General features: G+C 49.0%; 1 protein-coding gene across 1 annotated transcript in view; it reads left to right on the forward strand.

Annotated features, from left to right (window-relative positions):
• The window catches only part of POGLUT2 (protein O-glucosyltransferase 2), a 310,611-nt gene that overhangs the window by 198,226 nt on the left and 95,087 nt on the right, over window positions 1-17,298 (forward strand). Inside the window, exon 6 of the mRNA XM_078657503.1 lies at window positions 2,335-2,572. Coding sequence (XP_078513629.1) covers window positions 2,335-2,572 — 238 coding nt within the window. The remainder of the gene's footprint in view (window positions 1-2,334; window positions 2,573-17,298) is intronic.

The raw sequence follows: 17,298 nt of genomic DNA on the forward strand, positions 1-17,298 counted from the left end.
ACATTAGGCCTTCTTAATCTGTTATATTCTTGACGGTATGGAAAATCAGCATTTATTTTCCTTTAAAATCATCATCATCAAATATTTTTATTTGATCTTAGTAGACCATAAAAGTAAAGAAAAAAATCATTTACATAGATAAAAGGCACAACGATAGATATACAAATAGTCGGTAAATATCTATCCAAAATTCATAAAACGTACCATAAAAACAGTATTCCTCTGCATAATCGCACATTCAATATATATATAGCAGCAAAAATGCTAATTTTGATAGTGGGCAAGGTTAGCAGGCCAATAAAAGCAGCCCTGCAATAGCGGATAATTGCCGCCCTGAAAATGGGGAGCAAGTAGCGTTTCCTCCACAACGAGTAAAATTTACAGAATAGCATAAAGTGTAAGGTTGTTTGAGATGATTGATCACCACAAGGACACAAGGGAAGTTGTGAGAAATATGGGCCTTGTGACGGAAATTCAGCAAGAGTGTGCACCGTGCCTAAAGATTTGTGATGCATATTTCCCACCCATACTAACACTCAGAAAAATCCCCATATAGGTTTGAACTGTTGGTTTATCTGCAGCGCTTCACATTCTGTCCTCCAGACATCCCTCTAATAATGGAGCTGTCTAATGCATTGCTGAGAGAGGTAAACAAGTCCTCCCATCCCATACTACGACAAATATTCTGAATATACTTTATCCAAGGAATACTCAGACAGTGGTCAAGTATTAAGCAGTCCGCAAGCACAGCCCTGTTAAAAGAAGTCGGGCTTTTGGTCCAAATTCTGAGCCACAGAAGGAGGGGTTGAATTTTAATGAGATCGCTCATGTAGCCAATCCCTGCCTCAGTGTGGCAGGTGAAAGAGCAAGTGCATTAAGGGACAGCTAGCAATCTCTTGATGAAGCCATACTTTAGAATCAAATATAAATAATCCACTTAAAGTCCCAACTAATGATAATGCTCTTTAACTATGCCTTCTTAAAACATTGTTGTCAGTGGTAATTAATGTTATAGCCAGACATAATCCCAATATTGGGGAAACTAGTCACACCTTATGTAGAAGTCTCCTAACAACAAGAGCCACACCGAAAGGCTTGCTATTTTATTGTGGCTCTTCAGTGTTATCAATCTGTATCACGATCAACTGGTATGATTTAGAAATTGAGACATATATCCCTTTTTTAAGACCTTTTTCTATTTTTTTCTAAATAGGCAGGTGCATTTCTTTTATTTTCTCTGCAGTATGTGTTCATAGCAAAGCTAGCAATCCTTGAACATCGATGCTAGCTAAAATCCTTGAGAAGGTCGTTGTTACCTTACTGCAATCTTTCTTGATAAAAGTGGCATCTTTTTATCTGTTCAGTTAGGTCTTTGGTAAGGACTTGGGACTTTATCTGCATTACGAAGCCTCTTGATCTTAGTAGATGCTTTGGCAGTCGTTGACACAAAGGACCATCACACCCTCTTGGTTGGAGCGCTTATCCACTGTGCTTGGGGCTGTGCCTGGCACCATCAAATGATTCAATTCTTTTCTAACCAAACGTTTCCATGGGTTTTTTTTCCTATTCAATCCAACAACCTTGAGGAATGGAGTGCCACAGGGGCGAGCTCTTTCCTTGAAGTTTTTAATATCTACGTAAGGCTACTATTAAGACTAGGCTTACTTTCAGTGAAATCAATCTAATTGAACGTATCTTTTTTTCATGAGCTTTTCTTTGTTGCTACTTCGGACTAGTGGCATCTTTGGCCTAAATTTCAATTTGACAGAGAAAGGAAAAATAAACCTTGAGATTTCTATTTGGTGGAGAAGCATCCCTTAACCCCATTAGCACGGATAATGTGACCTCCACATCATTTGAACTAAGTGTGCAGAGAACTTGGAGGTCTCATCCTCACAGCTTCCCTTACTGTCTGAGGGATTTTTTTCAATTTCAGTGACCACCAGCGTGCCATGTGAGCTGATGCCCATTGAAAGTGAAAACAGCTGGTGTCTTTTCTCTTTGAATGGAGCACGTGAGTCTATGCAGTTTTCATGGTAGAAAATATCTCAGTTTAGCTGTCATTAGTACTAAGGTTGTATTTCTTTTTCTATTTTTGTGGTGAAGTAGGCTGAGTTTCACATTTCACTTGATCATTGTACAATTGTAATGTCAGGAGGGCTTGGATAGCCCTTAATTTGTAACATTTGCTACCATGCGCAACCTACCCTTGTAACCAGTGGCGCACTTCATCCTAAGTTAAACTCAAGTGGTAGCGTTGTAATGTCGCTTGTTGATATTAGAAATATAGGACGTGCTCTGGAAAATATAACCAAGCTTTCCTTGTTGTTACAGAGTAAGTCTGGATATGATGTCTGTCCAAGCCAACACAGGCCCGGCCTGGCAAGACAAAAATTCAACTGCATTTTGGAGGGGGCGCGACAGCTGTAAAGAGAGACTTGAACTTGTGAAGCTCAGCAGGAAACACCCAGAAGTTATTGATGGTGCTTTCACAAACTTTTTCTTTTTCAAACATGATGAAGACCTCTATGGTCCCATTGTGAAGCACATTTCGTTTTATGACTTCTTCAAGGTAGGGTCCAACAATCAATTCGAGCGTCTGTTGTCAGTGTCTTGGAGTAGTTCTCAAATGCTTTTCGCTCCTGCTTTTCTGCATTTTAACGTGTAATATTTGGGGCTGTATTATAAAAAGTGCCCGGGTGTGCAACAGGTGTTTGCGCCCTCTTTGCGTGCCCTGGGGCACTTTGTTATAACAGAGGGGGGCCGCAAATGCTTGTGCGACCCCCTCTGTAATACCAATAGCGCTGGCACACATAAAACACCAGTACTATCTGCAGGCTGCGTTCCCTCATTTGCATGGGGGCGTGCCCCATGCAAGTGAAGGAACCCCTTTGCCGCTGTGCCCACACCGTTTTACCAAGGTGGGCACAGAGGCAAAGAAGCCCTCAGGAGGCACACTGACAGTGCGCCACCTAATAGGTGCCCCACTGTCAGTGTGCCCTCTGAGAGCAGCCCTTTGGAGGGGGAAAGACATCCCCTTACAGGCGGGTGCAGTCACTGAATGCAAGGGGATCTCTATTCCTCCTTTAACATTGCAGACGGGTTACGGCCTGCACAGTGAGACACGGAGCGGCTTCCAAGCAGCCGCTCCGTATTTCACGTGAGTGTGCTGCCGACAGGTCAGCACGTGTTCGCGGCTGCCCTTGGGGCAGTGCATTCCCCATAATGCTGCACATTTTCCTTCTTTGTGCCTGGCGCACCTTTAAGGTGCCCCCGGCGTAATGAAGGAAAGTGCGCTGCATGTATAATGTGGCCCTTGGTCTCTCAGGTACCTGCAAGCATCGTGCTTATCTCACTGTTAAACCAACACACGGTATTCATGGCCATCGTGATTTCTGTCAGTATAAATTAGATATGTGGAAATCCCATGTAAACACAATGTCCTTCTTTTGTCCAACCACGCCACTAGAAGGGATCATTATTTAGGTGTGTCTGACCCCCATCTTCCAATAGATGGTCACTACATCATTATACCCTCTTTCTAAAACGAGGGACCGCACCAGCGTTAGAGATCCTCACCACAAACATCCCTGAGTACCCATTTCCAAACTAAAAATGAATTGCATGGGGCGTGGCTAGCAGCCGATGATGGTGGCAGCACCTTAGAGAGGCTCCCGGCGTAAGGCGATATCCCACATCAATCCGAACATTTATCCGTCTTCAAACTCGGCTCGGAAGGAGCGGCTCCGGACTGGTGTCCAAGCGGCAGCCGGTGAGGTTACTTTGGGAGCAGCGGCACGTTGGAATCCCGACGAAAGGAAGGAGTGCCTGACGGGGCCTACAACCCTCCGGCGAGCAGCGGACTGAGGCAGAGGTGATATCCGGGCGGAGGTGGGGTCGCGGCGGCCACCGCAAAACGGAAATACCCGCCGCGGACCGACTGGCCGGGGACGCGGCGATCATACTCCGCTGTACCCCCGCGGCCCACCGGCTTGCTCTGGGGGGAGTCGGGCCGCGACAACACGCCACAAGTGAAGGTGGGGGGCGCTGGGGCGGCCACCGAGATACGGGAGGCAGCGACACCATCTTGCGCGACGGCGCCACCATATTGTGAAAACACCCATCCACACGGGAGCTGCTGCGAGGGCTTTGCGCAGAAAATCTTAGACCGCGGGGACTGGGAGCGTGGAGATCCCCAGGTAGCGGCTGTCAGGGACGCGGCGGCTGTGTACCACAGACGGAGCGCACAGAACCGGCACACACGGTGGGGGCGGACGGTGGCCCCCCCCCCCCTCTCCCCCCGCTCCCCAGCCCTTCGAGACAACGGTGGCGGCTGGCGACCCCGCGGGATATCAAGGGGACAAGACCCCACATTGACCACATAAGAGGAGCGGGTGGCCATCGCGGTAACCCTCGCCGTCTGGCCCACACAGCTGACCGAGTGGGCTCATCTATAACGTCGGGGGCGAGAGACTTCCAAGTGACCGCCCTGCACTAACGGACTTGGAGTGCGGCTGCGGAGAGGTGGGACGGGCACAGCACGGCGCACACACTATATGATGAGGTAACTGTCCACGTGGGAGGTGCCATTTCAGGAGCCCAGAGCAGCACAGGCGGTGGCCGCCGTTGCCCCGGTCATTCTAACGTTGGCACGAGTGGATCTTCTACTGGCATCCACCACGGCAGAGGAGGTGCACGAGACTTGAGACACAGTACGGCGCTTGGACAGGGGCGGAAGGGCCTGTAGGACCTTGTCATGGCGGGCAGAGGATCGAAGAATAACTCCGTGCAAGCCAAGCTTGACAAATTTGCCTATGACAAACAGACTCCCACTCAGGTGGACCAGCGTAAGTCTACGGGAAAGACCACGGATGGTGATGGCACAAAGAAAGCCAAGCTGGAAGATGTGCTTAACGCCCTGGCTCAAGTGCAAGCGACGGTGGGAGCGACAGCGACGGAAGTGACCCTTATACGCGCGGACTTGCAAAAGATGAATGAGAGGGTGAAACAGGTCGAAGTTGTCACTAAATCCTTGGTGGAAGATGTGTCTGAGCTACAAATCCAAATGGAAAGAATGCAAGCTGACAACAAGCTGCTTAGGGAGAAGCTGGACGACCAGGAAGGTCGCTCCCGACGGAATATCGTCCGAATACTAGGTGTGCCGGAGTCGGAAACCAAGGGAGCCATGGACCTCTATGTGGAGGACCTGGTCAAAAATCAACTTGCCCCTAAGGGACTCTCGCATTTCTTCTCTGTGGAAAGGGCCCATAGGGTGCCAGGAGGGCAGCCACAGCCGGGGGCCCCGCCGAGGCCAATTCTAGCTCGGCTCTTCAACTACCGCGACCGAGACGCCATTCTGCAAGCTGCCAGAGTGGCGCCGGCCATTCAAATCCAAAACTCCAGGATTTCCTTTTTCCCGGATTATACGGCAGAAGTGTCACGGAGACGGCGCACGTTCCTCGAGGTTAAAAAGACTCTGCGAGAAAAGGAATTACCCTACTCAATGCTGTTTCCAGCGCGACTACGAGTAGTCGCTGACAAAAAGGTCTGGTTCTTCGATACCCCAGATGCGGCAAGGGACTGGCTCGAGGGATGGCGCACGACAGGACCTCCACGCAGGACACATAGAACGAACCACGGACACCGAGACGGCAGCCGGACCGGGTCGCAGACATCGAGTAGGGGAGGTGCAGGAAGATCACCGACACGAACCCTGACTGCAGCCGACGGCGGAGAGTGACCGGGGCAACCCGGGACACGGATGGCCGCTGACATTCCCCTGCATGTACTAATTGAATAGCAGTCGCTGTTGGACGCTGGAATGGGTCGCCCGGAAGAGTGCAGGGATGTCGCCTGCCCGGGGAGACGCTCTCCCCCTGACACGCAAGTACTCTGGTTGTGGGAAGGGTCAAGCGCTCTGCACAGTTGGGGAGGCGGGCAGTTAAAGGTCCGTTATGCAGGGAGGCAGGGAGGAGGGGGGGACGGGGGGAGAGGGGGGGGAGTTTAATAGTTGTTGGAAATTCACAAGTAAGGTCCGGACATAATGCATTACTGTTGAGTTGCTTGAATGACAGGAAGTACAGAGAAACTTGGGCCGAAGGGTGCGATGGACAAGCACTGGAGGGACTGACATTATCACAGGCGGGGTCACGATGTGCACCTGACTACTTACACTGCTTATCGGGTGAGGGTGGGGGAACTACATGACACGGGGCACGACATTCATACACTGCACTTTAAGTTGATCAATGGCCGATTACACAGCAGGTAGTGTAGAGGGTGAGGAGCCGAAGACACAGGGCGCACCGCTCCACATGCTGACATGGAATGTGAGAGGGCTGGGGGATAAGGTCAAACGCGGGCTGGTGCTTACTGCCTTGAAAAGACGGGGACCGACCCTAGCACTCCTCCAAGAGACTCACATGACGGGGGGGACGACCAAGGCCTTAGACAGGAGGGGTTACAAAATGGTAGTCCATTCTGAGTTCACCACGGGATCCAGGGGAACCGGCATCCTACTCAAGAATTCCTCACAATTCATACCACTGGGCACGAAGGTTGATGGGCAGGGATGTTTGCAGCGCTGCAGGGACAGTGGGAGGGGCGACTCATTAACGTGGTATCAGTTTATATCCCTCCGGCGCTCCATTCGGTCATGTTACCGGCACTAGGAGATTTCCTTTTAACCCTACCCGAGGGGGATGTTATACTTGGGGGGGACTTTAATGCCACGATAGACACCCTGATAGATAAGTTCCCAGCGATAGCCCCGACGGGTGGCCCCTCCCGATTCCAACGGTTCCTAACCGCTCTGGGCCTGGTAGATGTGTGGCGATATGCGCACCCTCAAGAGAAGCAATACACCTTCCATTCCACTGTGCACAATAGTTTGTCGAGGATTGACTATTTTCTGACACTGGGAGATGGCCTCCAACACGTAGACAGCGTAGATATCCACCCTAGAGGTATATCGGACCATTCACCTGTCTCCCTGACGATCTCCACCCAAGAAAAGTCACGTAGACGGATTTATCCCATACAGGCTGCATATCTTAAGATTCCCAAGGTCAGGAAGGCACTCAAGACTGCGACAGCGCACTATTTCGAGGAGAATGCAACGTCGGTATCTTCAGCAGCGACCTTGTGGGAGGCATATAAGACAGTGCTTAGAGGCCATGCCATTGTTTCAATTGCTGGTCACAAACGTGAAAAGGCGGCCGATCTAGCGACTTTAGAGCTGGAGCTGGGGGAAGCTACGGTAGCGCACGAATTACGCCCAGGGCCTGAAACGTCGCGTACCCTACACATTCAGCAACAAATGTACTCGGAACACTTACGTCATCAGGTGAAGGGGCAAATAACTGATACGCAGCACAGAATCTACGACATAGGAGACAAGGCTGGTAGGATGCTGGCATGGCTAGACAGGAGGGGAGGGAGCTCCAGAGGTATCCAGAGACTGAAAAGCGGAGGTGGGGTGGTTCATACGAGTCCCGAACTCATAGTAGAGATACTTGCAGATCATTTCGAGGAGGTGTACACGCCGGACGGGGAAGTATCTGTTGACGCGGCCAGGGCGGCACTAGACTCCATCCAAATGAAACCGCTACAGCCGGAGAGTGCGGCGGATCTAGATGCCGATATCACTACGGAAGAAATACAGGGGGCCATACGAGCGCTAAAAATTGGGAAGGCGCTTGGACCGAACGGCATCCCGATAGAATGGTACCAAGCCACGTCGGAGAGGCTGAGCAAATACCTACTTGATATGTACACAGAATGTTTGGAGAAGGGCGAACTTCCCCATGACCAAAGAGTGGCGACTATCGTCGCCATCCTCAAACCCGGGAAGCCAACGGAAGAGTGCAATTTCTACCGCCCTATTTCTCTACTTAACGCGGAGGTTAAGATACTGGCCAAACTCCTGGCTACACGGCTGATGGCTCATCTACCTGCTCTTATACACCCCGATCAATCCGGGTTCATGCCACATAGGAACACGGCAATGAATTTACGCAGAGTACAGGGGGTGCTGGCGAGGGCGGAATCGATCCCTGAACCGGCGGTCATACTGACACTCGATGCTAAGATGGCCTTTGATTTAGTAGAATGGAATTATTTGTTCGAGGTCCTGGCGCGTATGGGTTTTGGGCCCATATTCATAGCATGGGTTAGACTGCTCTATACCAAACCGGTGGCGCATGTGGTAGCGAATGGCCACATTTCGCGGACATTCCCGCTGAAGAGAGGTACCCGTCAAGGTTGCCCTCTTTCACCGTTGCTCTTCGCAATCGCCTTGGAACCTTTAGCGAACCTAATACGAACTACTCCACTGCTGAAAGGAATATCCTGGGCAGAGGGATGGGAGGACCGCCTTTCACTGTACGCGGACGATATGTTAGTGTACTTGACTGATCCGGGATGCGGTGTTCCGGCACTGCTGGCCCTTTGTGATGACCTCGGGAAAGTCTCGGGATATAAGCTGAATTGGGCGAAATCGGAGCTATTTGTCTTGAGAGGCCCAGCTCCGGATTTCGACGCAGGCTGCCCTTTGAAGGTAGCCGGCTCCTCCTTTAAATATTTGGGAATCCATGTTACCCAAATCAGTTGGAATTTACCCGGAAGAACTTACTACCACCTTTAGAGAGGCTTAAACAAGACGTTGCGTATTGGGCAGGGCTGCCACTGACCATGTTGGGTAAGGCAGCACTCTACAAGATGATGTCTCTGCCCCGTTTTCTGTACATTCTAGACAATACACCGTACCCGGTAGACCCAGGCTACTTCAGGAAAGTGTCGGCACTGGTGGCTGGCCTCCTGTGGAGTAATCGTCCGTCACGCATTGCGCAGGCGAAAATGCACAGGGGGTGGTACGACGGAGGGATTGCGCTGCCTAATTTGAAACTGTACTACTGGGCGGCGCACTTGAAGCCCATCAATCAGTGGCTGCATGCCCCCCAGAGCGACCCGGCGTTCCAAGCAGACAGGGCGCAATTGGGCTCCAACACTTTACTTGCCCCTCTCTATGACCAGCGAAAGGTACGTACACTGGTGGGTCCCACGAAACTAACAGCAATGGTATGGCATACGGCACAGACAGCCCTGGGATGGAAAGGCAAAATAACCAAACTCACTTCACTGTGGGACTCAAGGGCACTGGGAAACCTGCGGAACAGCAAGGGTTTCTCGCAATGGGATACCATAGGGATATCCACGGTGGGAGACCTGTGGGAACGTGGTACGGTGGTCCCCTTTGAGCAGCTGAGGGAGCAATATGAACTAGGAACTCGAGAATTGTTCCGATATGTCCAGATTCGACATGCACTACTTCTGGCCATTCCCCCCGAGACGGAGGTCCCAGAGGCTTCTCCACTCGAGGATCGACTTCTCACGGACTTCATGCCAGAGCGGGCGACGTCCCTAGTCTACCGCAAATTGTTAAATAACTTGCCGGACCCTATGACTGGCCTGAAGGAAAAATGGGAGGGGGACGTTGACGATATGGACGAGAATGAATGGAATGCGGCTCTGGCGTCGCCTAAGGAGGTGGGCATCTCGGCTAGGTTTCGACAGGTACAATTAAAGATCCTCCACAGGGTGTACTACACTCGGACGCTACTACACATCCTGCGCCGGGCTCCCCACCCATACTGTCTCCGTGGATGTGGTGAAGAGGGCACATTCTTCCACACGATGTGGGATTGCCCCCGCATTCACGACTATTGGAAGCGAGTAATGCGTACGATGTCACAGACGATGGGGACCTCGTTGGTCCCGGAACCGCGAAAGTGTTTGCTGAATGTGTGGGGACCCAACGATCTGTCCAGGTGTGGGCAACAGTGGGCTACCCTAGGCTTGATGGTTGCGAAGCGTGATATAGCGCAAAAATGGGGAGCGGTGGAGATACCGACAAAAACGCAATGGTGCATGAATATGGACAGGGTGATGATCACAGAAAGGGCGGTCTATGCTAGCCGGGCCTGCCCGCGGAAAAATGGAATAAGATATGGTCCCCATGGAATGCCTATAGGGGGGAGATCTGTGACCTCTTACCGGAGGAAGACACACTGACATCAGATGACGACGAGGAAGAAAACTGAGGAACCCTAGTAGTGGGCATGGAGAGTGGAATGACACGGGAGGGACGGGTGGGAGCGAATCACGACGAGTGGACGGCAGGTGGGACTGACATTACACTACCCCGGTGGGAACATGCACACGTGACCGCACTCAGGCTTAGACACCACGGCCCTAGCCGCCAACAGGTAGATAGACACCGCTTTCCTCAACGGGAGCAATACCGGACACAGTTGCTGTTACATGCTGAGTTTCCTGATGACCTTAATGTGATTTCTTTGTTGTTGAGTTGCTCAATGTTATAAAAAAACGAAACCGAGACACGCTAGCTTATTGTGTTGCTGCGACTTATGCATTTTCGTACAATTGACACTTCACGGCCCGGGACGCAGGGCGGCCGAAAAGAGACACTCTGCTGCTGAACACTTGTAGTCCTGATTTCGCGGCCGGCCCATTGGGTTGTAGGCCTATGGCTGTGTACATTGCGAAGGTGCAATAAAGGTTTCTGGAAAGAAAAAAAAATGAATTGCATCACAGCAGTGAGCATCAAACCTCACACCACAGATCCGCCTGTTAGTGATTGGTGCACTGTGCCCACTGAATCAAACTCATGAAGAGATGGAAAGAACAGGGGATGCACGGTGTAGTTTTACCAAACCCCTACATAATTTCTCAGGGCTGTCAACAGACTCTGCCATCAAGTCATGCCAGTTGTGAGCTCATTGAGGATTGTTCTCCATGGCCATATATTGTTCTACCTTCCCTGCTGCAGGTACAAGCGAGAACATGACTCCAAGCAGCAGCTGCATTATATTTGTAATGTTACTGTGTTTAGACAGCAATGGTAGAAAACAGACACTGCTGCATAACCCCCGGATCTTCTATACAGCAGGTGGTCCTCTTGCTAGTACACATAACCACTCCTGCTAGCTACATGCTTGTTTTATGTCATGTCAGCTTTTTATTTCCTCGAACACAGCTATTTCGTGACATAACTTTCTGTGAAAAGAACACTTGTGCTATTGACCCTTAAGTTTGCCTTACGCGCAATAAAAAACAATTCTAAGAGGTGCCCCGTGGGATGTTATAGGTTATCCTTGAAAAGTATAGCACTCTCACCATAAAACCGCTGTTCCAATGTGATGAGCAATCTACTGTCAAGAAGACTGAGCAGAGCTGGCATTCCTTGGCTGTGAGCCACTTCTGTTACTACAGAGCCGCTGCGTCATGGCCATGCTGTACCCTGCTCAAAGCCAAGCTTTGTTCCTTTGACATAAAAGTTCTGCCCGTAGTTTTGGAGGTGCTCATGTTAGACCGATCTACTTCTTTATGTGGGGGCGCCAGAAATCTGAAAGCTCATGTATGTTTTATCATAGCTTTTGCACGCAGGAGGAGCGTTTTAACTTTAAAAAAAAGTACATTAAATAATTACAGTAGGAAGGTTCATAATACATGTTTTAAAGAAGCGTGCAATACTGCCGTTATTGTCGCCTACAGGCAGCTTTAACTGTTTGTTGGCCGTGCCTCTTGTTTCCAGTGAACATAGAGCAAGTTTTGGGTCAGTCCCTTGCTCATCATTGGATTACTTGTTGTCTCCTCTTGATTAAGTGGTTTTCTTCCATATTCTTGTTCCACCCAGGAGCCTTTCGTCTCACTGGTTGGCATGTATTCTTCTGCGACTGATGTTTCTAGCCTTCATGACAATGCTTGTTTCTTTGACTTTATTCTTGCTTTCTCCCAAGTGTGTCGCTTCGTCCTTCACTTTCCTGTGTCTCCCTCCAACGCTCTTTGTGTTGCATCTTGCTCCTCCCACCAATCCCACTTTTTAGGTTTCGCCTATTATATCCCGTAGGGATAAATAGTCGAGATTATAGTAACCGGAAAAGAAAACCTACCTAGCCTGCGGATTAGACACAGTTTGTGTGAGGTATGCGCGTGCACACCATCGCCAGTCACATCACACCACCATTTGTCTGTGCCTCGGCATCAGACTTCAAAGGCTGCCGCTCCCCCCGCGTGCTGTCTTTGTGCGCCTCTATCTGTCTCTTTCTTGCTCAATTTCACAGCCTTTGAATTATTCACCACTTTCCTTCTTGCTCTCGCAGCCCACTCTCACTTTATCTCTCCTTCTCTCACTGCCCCCCTTTCTGTCACTTCTTCACTCAGCCTTAGAAGTATTCCATCGTTTTCTCTTTTACCCTGTCTCCCTCTCACATTTTCTTTCTTTCTCTCATTTCCTCTCCTCTCTCCCTCTCTCTCTTTCTCTCTCATGTTCTTCATCCCATTCTCCCAAGCTTTCTCTCTCCCTCAGTCTCTCCAGCTTTCTCTTTCGCTCTCTTCTCTCCCACTCTCTCAGGGGCACCACCACAGCAATCAGGGGCACCACCACATCAATCAGGGGCACCACCACATCACTCAGGGACACCACCACGTCACTCAGGGACACCACCACGTCACTCAGGGACACCACCACGTCACTCAGGGACACCACCACATCACTCAGGGACACCACCACATCACTCGGGACACCACCACATCACTCAGGGACACCACCACATCACTCGGGGACACCACCACATCACTCGGGGACACCACCACATCACTCGGGGACACCACCACATCACTCGGAGACACCACCACATCACTCGGGGACACCACCACATCACTCGGGGACACCACTACATCACTCTGGGACACCACCACATCACTCTGGGACACCACAACATCACTCTGGGACACCACAACATCACTCTGGGACACCACCACATCATTCTGGGACACCACCACATCACTCGGGGACACCACCACATCACTCGGGGACACCACCACATCACTCTGGGACACCACCACATCACTCTGGGACACCTCCACATCACTCTGGGACACCACCACATCACTCAGCCCAACCACATCATCACTCAGCACCACAACAGCACTGTCCTTGCTTGCTACCAGCAAGCATTGCCATAGCCAATAGGACTCGCATTAGGAAAGTGTAAGCTATTGGCTTTGTGAATAACAATGCTATTAATTTATATATTTTCAAAGCCAACGCATATTAAAAAAAAAATGTGTCATTTACAATACCAATAGCTCACACTTTCCTAATGGGAGACCTATTGCATTGCAATTGCTTGTTTTCCCTGCCACTACCGGCTTGCTCTTTTTTATTAGTTTACACACAATCACCCTTCTCCATTGCCCCTCTGTCCCCGTTCTTCTCCCACTTAATTTCTCACTTTTTTGGGGGGAGTGGGGGTACTGCCTTGGACTGGGTTTATCAAAATATTCCAAAGGCATTTGAAGATGGCCACAGTGGATGAACCATCAAGAGGATGAATTCTACCGACAAACAACTGGGAGCAATGACAGAGTGACCGAACTACATCGAAAGCTCTCCTGCACTTAAAAGTAACAGATTTGTAATACCAGAATCGAGAGAAAAAATTAAATATTCTGGAATTCTGGAAGGCATGGAGCAGAATAACATGGTATATTCCTCAAGACCCTCATCCCAAACTTATCACATCAATCCTTTGATCCACTTGTTTTCTTCTGTTAAGAACAAACGATCGACATGTTTCATTGCCAAATGATTTTGAGCTAGTATTTAAAGGACAGGAGAACAAGTAAAAAAAACACGGGTTCCCACATAGTTAATGCACCTGGACCCCAATGACATAGTGCATATCTCGCAGGGGAGTATTATTGTACAGACCTCCGGGCCCGGCAGGTCTTTCCTCAACTCCTAATGTAATGCTTTGTCACCTCTGGCCCTGAGAAACTCCCACTTTATTCTCCAGGGTGACTTTAATCTTCATATGGAGATGATTGAGGAGAAAGAAGTAGTCTCCCTTTGGGAGAGTATCTCTTCACTGACTCTGACACAATTGGTATCTAAGCCTACACATCAAGTTGTTCATGTTCTGGATCAGATATTTTCGAATGTACCACTGAAAGCGCACACTCCCACCCCATTAGATTGGTTGAACCACTCTATGATTAAGTTTTGGTGGTCCTGTGTAGGGAGGAATCAACCTCAAGCGGTGTCAATATCTCGAGTGTCGAGAGCTTTTCATAAAATTCAATCAGAAGACCCTCTGTAGGGCATTGGAAGAGAGAAGACCTACTCTGTCAGGTGATGTGGTCACTGATGGTGGACTCCGGGATAAAGGGATTGGCTCCACTACTCGCGATTTAGCTCCCAAACTGCCACGCAGTCACAGCGAGCTAATCCGTCCTGTCCTTGGTACACAGACTCCCTAAAAGAGGTCAAGAGTGAGTGTAAACATCCAGAAAGACAGTGGAGGGCGTCATATAGCCCAAATGCTAAGGCCAAATACAAAATGGCTTAAAAGAAATATCAGAAAGAGGTCAAAAAGGCAAAAAATCCTATTTTGATGACAGAATTCTAAATGCAAGTAATAAGTATAGAGAATGTTTTTTAAACAGTGAAAACCTTTGTCCCTTCTGGCCTATGTAGAATGGCAGGTGTCCTCCATGGAACAGGGTGAACATCTTTCTCACTACTTTCAGAATAAGATTGTTAATATTCAAGCGGGTCTCCTCCCTTCTTTGCAGGTGGAGGAGATGAAGGAGGATAATCAGCAGCCTAGCCAAACCTGATTCGACCCTCCCACTGGATAGGTTTGATCTGAGCTCTCTGGAAGGATCAATATTAGCAATTCGGAGTCCTAAGTCGGGCTCTCCCTTGTATTCATGTCCCACAAGCCTTCTGGCTCTAGGAGCAGATGTCATCAACCCTTTTGCTAACAATCTTCTAAATGCCTCGCTCTCGTCTGCCACTGTGCCCAGTGCCTGGAAGCAGGCTAAAGTCTTGCTTCTGCTGAAGAAACCCCAGGCGAATGCTAGGGATTCATCTATTTAACAGGCCTATTTTGTTATTTCTGGTCCTCTCAAACGTTTTGGAAAAGCATGTCAACCAGGAGCTATCTCATCTGGAAAGCAATAATTTGCTGCATCCAGGTCAGTCTGGTTTCTACCCCATTTGCAGCACGGAGAGGGCACTAGTGGAGGTGGTTGTTTACACCAAGAGTACTTTAGATGTCGGGCAGGGTTGGGCTGATTATGTTGATTTGTCAGCAGCAGTCAACACAATACCCCACTCCTGGCACGTCTCCAGGCTTTCGGGATCAGGGGACAGGCATGGGAATGGCTGGCTTGTTTACTGGTAGGAAGAGGTCAAGTGGTCAGGTGTCCACCTTATGTGTCGGAGTCTTGTGATCTACAGGTGACAGTCCCTCGCTACTCTGGGTGCAAAAATAATTTCTTATGTGGATGACACTCAATTACTTTTTTCCTGGGGTAGGGATAAAAACGTGTTTGTCAGGAGTTTTTCAGTGGCTATCTCACCACCAGCTTAAGTGTAATGTGGGCAAAACTGAGCCACTTTTTTGGTACAATATCAAACGAGTCATGGCAGTCGTTTTGGCTGGAGGATGCTTCCCCTCCATTAAGCCACACTAGCTAAGTAAAAAATCTTGATGTCAAGTTCGATGGTAGGCTCTCTTTTCTGTCTCAGGTTAATGCAGTAGTAGAATCTGCTGCGGGTGCTCAGGAAGTTCCTCCATTTTCTATCTCTCTCCGTTAGGAATCTGGTAGTACAAGCTTTGATAACATCTATGCTTGACTATGGCAAAGCACCTTATCCGGGCTTACCTGATTATTCGATAAGTAAGTTGCAGGGTGTCCAAAATGCATCAGCCCGAATGCTTCTCGGTTTGCCTCTAAGAACTCTGGTATCCCTCTATCTTAGAGAGTTGCATTGGCTTCCTATTAGGATGAGGATTCTTTTCAAGACCTTGCTATAGATCCACAGACCTCTTCATCAGTCTGGCGCAGGGTACCTGAGAGCAAGAATTGGTTTTTAGGCTTCCTCCAGGTGTCTGCGCTCAGCTAACCTCTTTCTGGCCAAAATCTCTAGGATTCGTAGGTCCAGAACAGGGGGGCTGGTCCTTTGAATTTTTGGGACCCTCTCTTTGGAGTAAACTCCATTTGGAGTTCAGATGCATTTCATCTACCCTTCGATTCCAGAAAAGGTTGAAAACATGGCTTTTTTGCATGATTGATGTTGCTTCTCTCAGTCTCTCCCAACTGGAAGTGCAGAGCACCAGGACACTCCTCAGAGTAACAGTGCACTATATAAATGCCTTTTGTGTTGCGTTATATTACATTACATTACATACCGGGTTTGCCCAAATGTTGAAAGGTTCACCAGTGCACACGGAGGACGAATTGCTTTTTGCCTCCTTTGTGTCTCCTCCGCTTCTGCCTGGTCGGACTGTTCAACACTGTTTTTCAGGGAAGCCCATCTTGGTACTAGTATGCAGGCCCTCCTTTATTGCATTATCTGGCACACTCTTCTCAGGAATGGAGACTGGGAGGAGTGGCAGCCTTTATTGTATTTTTTTTGGGGGGTGGGCCCTCTCTGCAGCCTTTGAAACATTGTGTCATGGCACACTGGTGGGGAGGCTCACAGAGTTTGAAATCAGAGGAGAGGCCTTTGACTGGATCAATTCTTTTTATGGGTCGGAGTGAGGGGGTTTTCATGCCCTCTTTTAGGTTGTCCGCTTCTTCTATTTCCTTTTTCGTTCCTCTGGACTCATCCCTGAGCTCCTCGATTTACAATATGTATGTGACTCTACTCATAAAATGTTTTATTAATGCATATCACCTGACATGCATGTGGGATGCCGATTATATTTCATCATCAGGCTGGGCATCAACATTGAAGAGGCTCATCTGCAGGCCATCCACCTTCAATCTGGTCAACAAGTTGGTGGCCTGATACCTTCGGCCAGTGCCCCTTTCCTACAAAGTCAGTGAAGAATCTGAGGATCTTATTGGACAACCTACTCTCTTTCAAAGTGCAGGTAGTCCAAGTCTTGGCATTTAGTTTTTTCTTTATCCCAGACTGCTAAGAAAAGTTACCTTTTCTCAGGGAGAATACACAATATCCTATTCTTCAATCAGTGGTTTGCACTAGAATTAATTACGCTAACACTCTTTATCTAGGGCTTCCTTTCTGCAACACTTATCATCTTGGTGCAGAATGTTGCTGCTCATCTTATCCTTAAATTGCCTTGCTGTTCTCCTATCTGTGGACACCTGTAGAATCTGCATTAGTTACCCATGAACAAATGGGCATTGTTTAAAAACCTCTCCATTTGCTTTAAAGCCCTACACAATAGAGGCCTTTTT

Source organism: Lissotriton helveticus, chromosome 8, assembly GCF_964261635.1.
Source record: "Lissotriton helveticus chromosome 8, aLisHel1.1, whole genome shotgun sequence".
NCBI classification, from domain to species: Eukaryota; Metazoa; Chordata; class Amphibia; order Caudata; family Salamandridae; genus Lissotriton; species Lissotriton helveticus.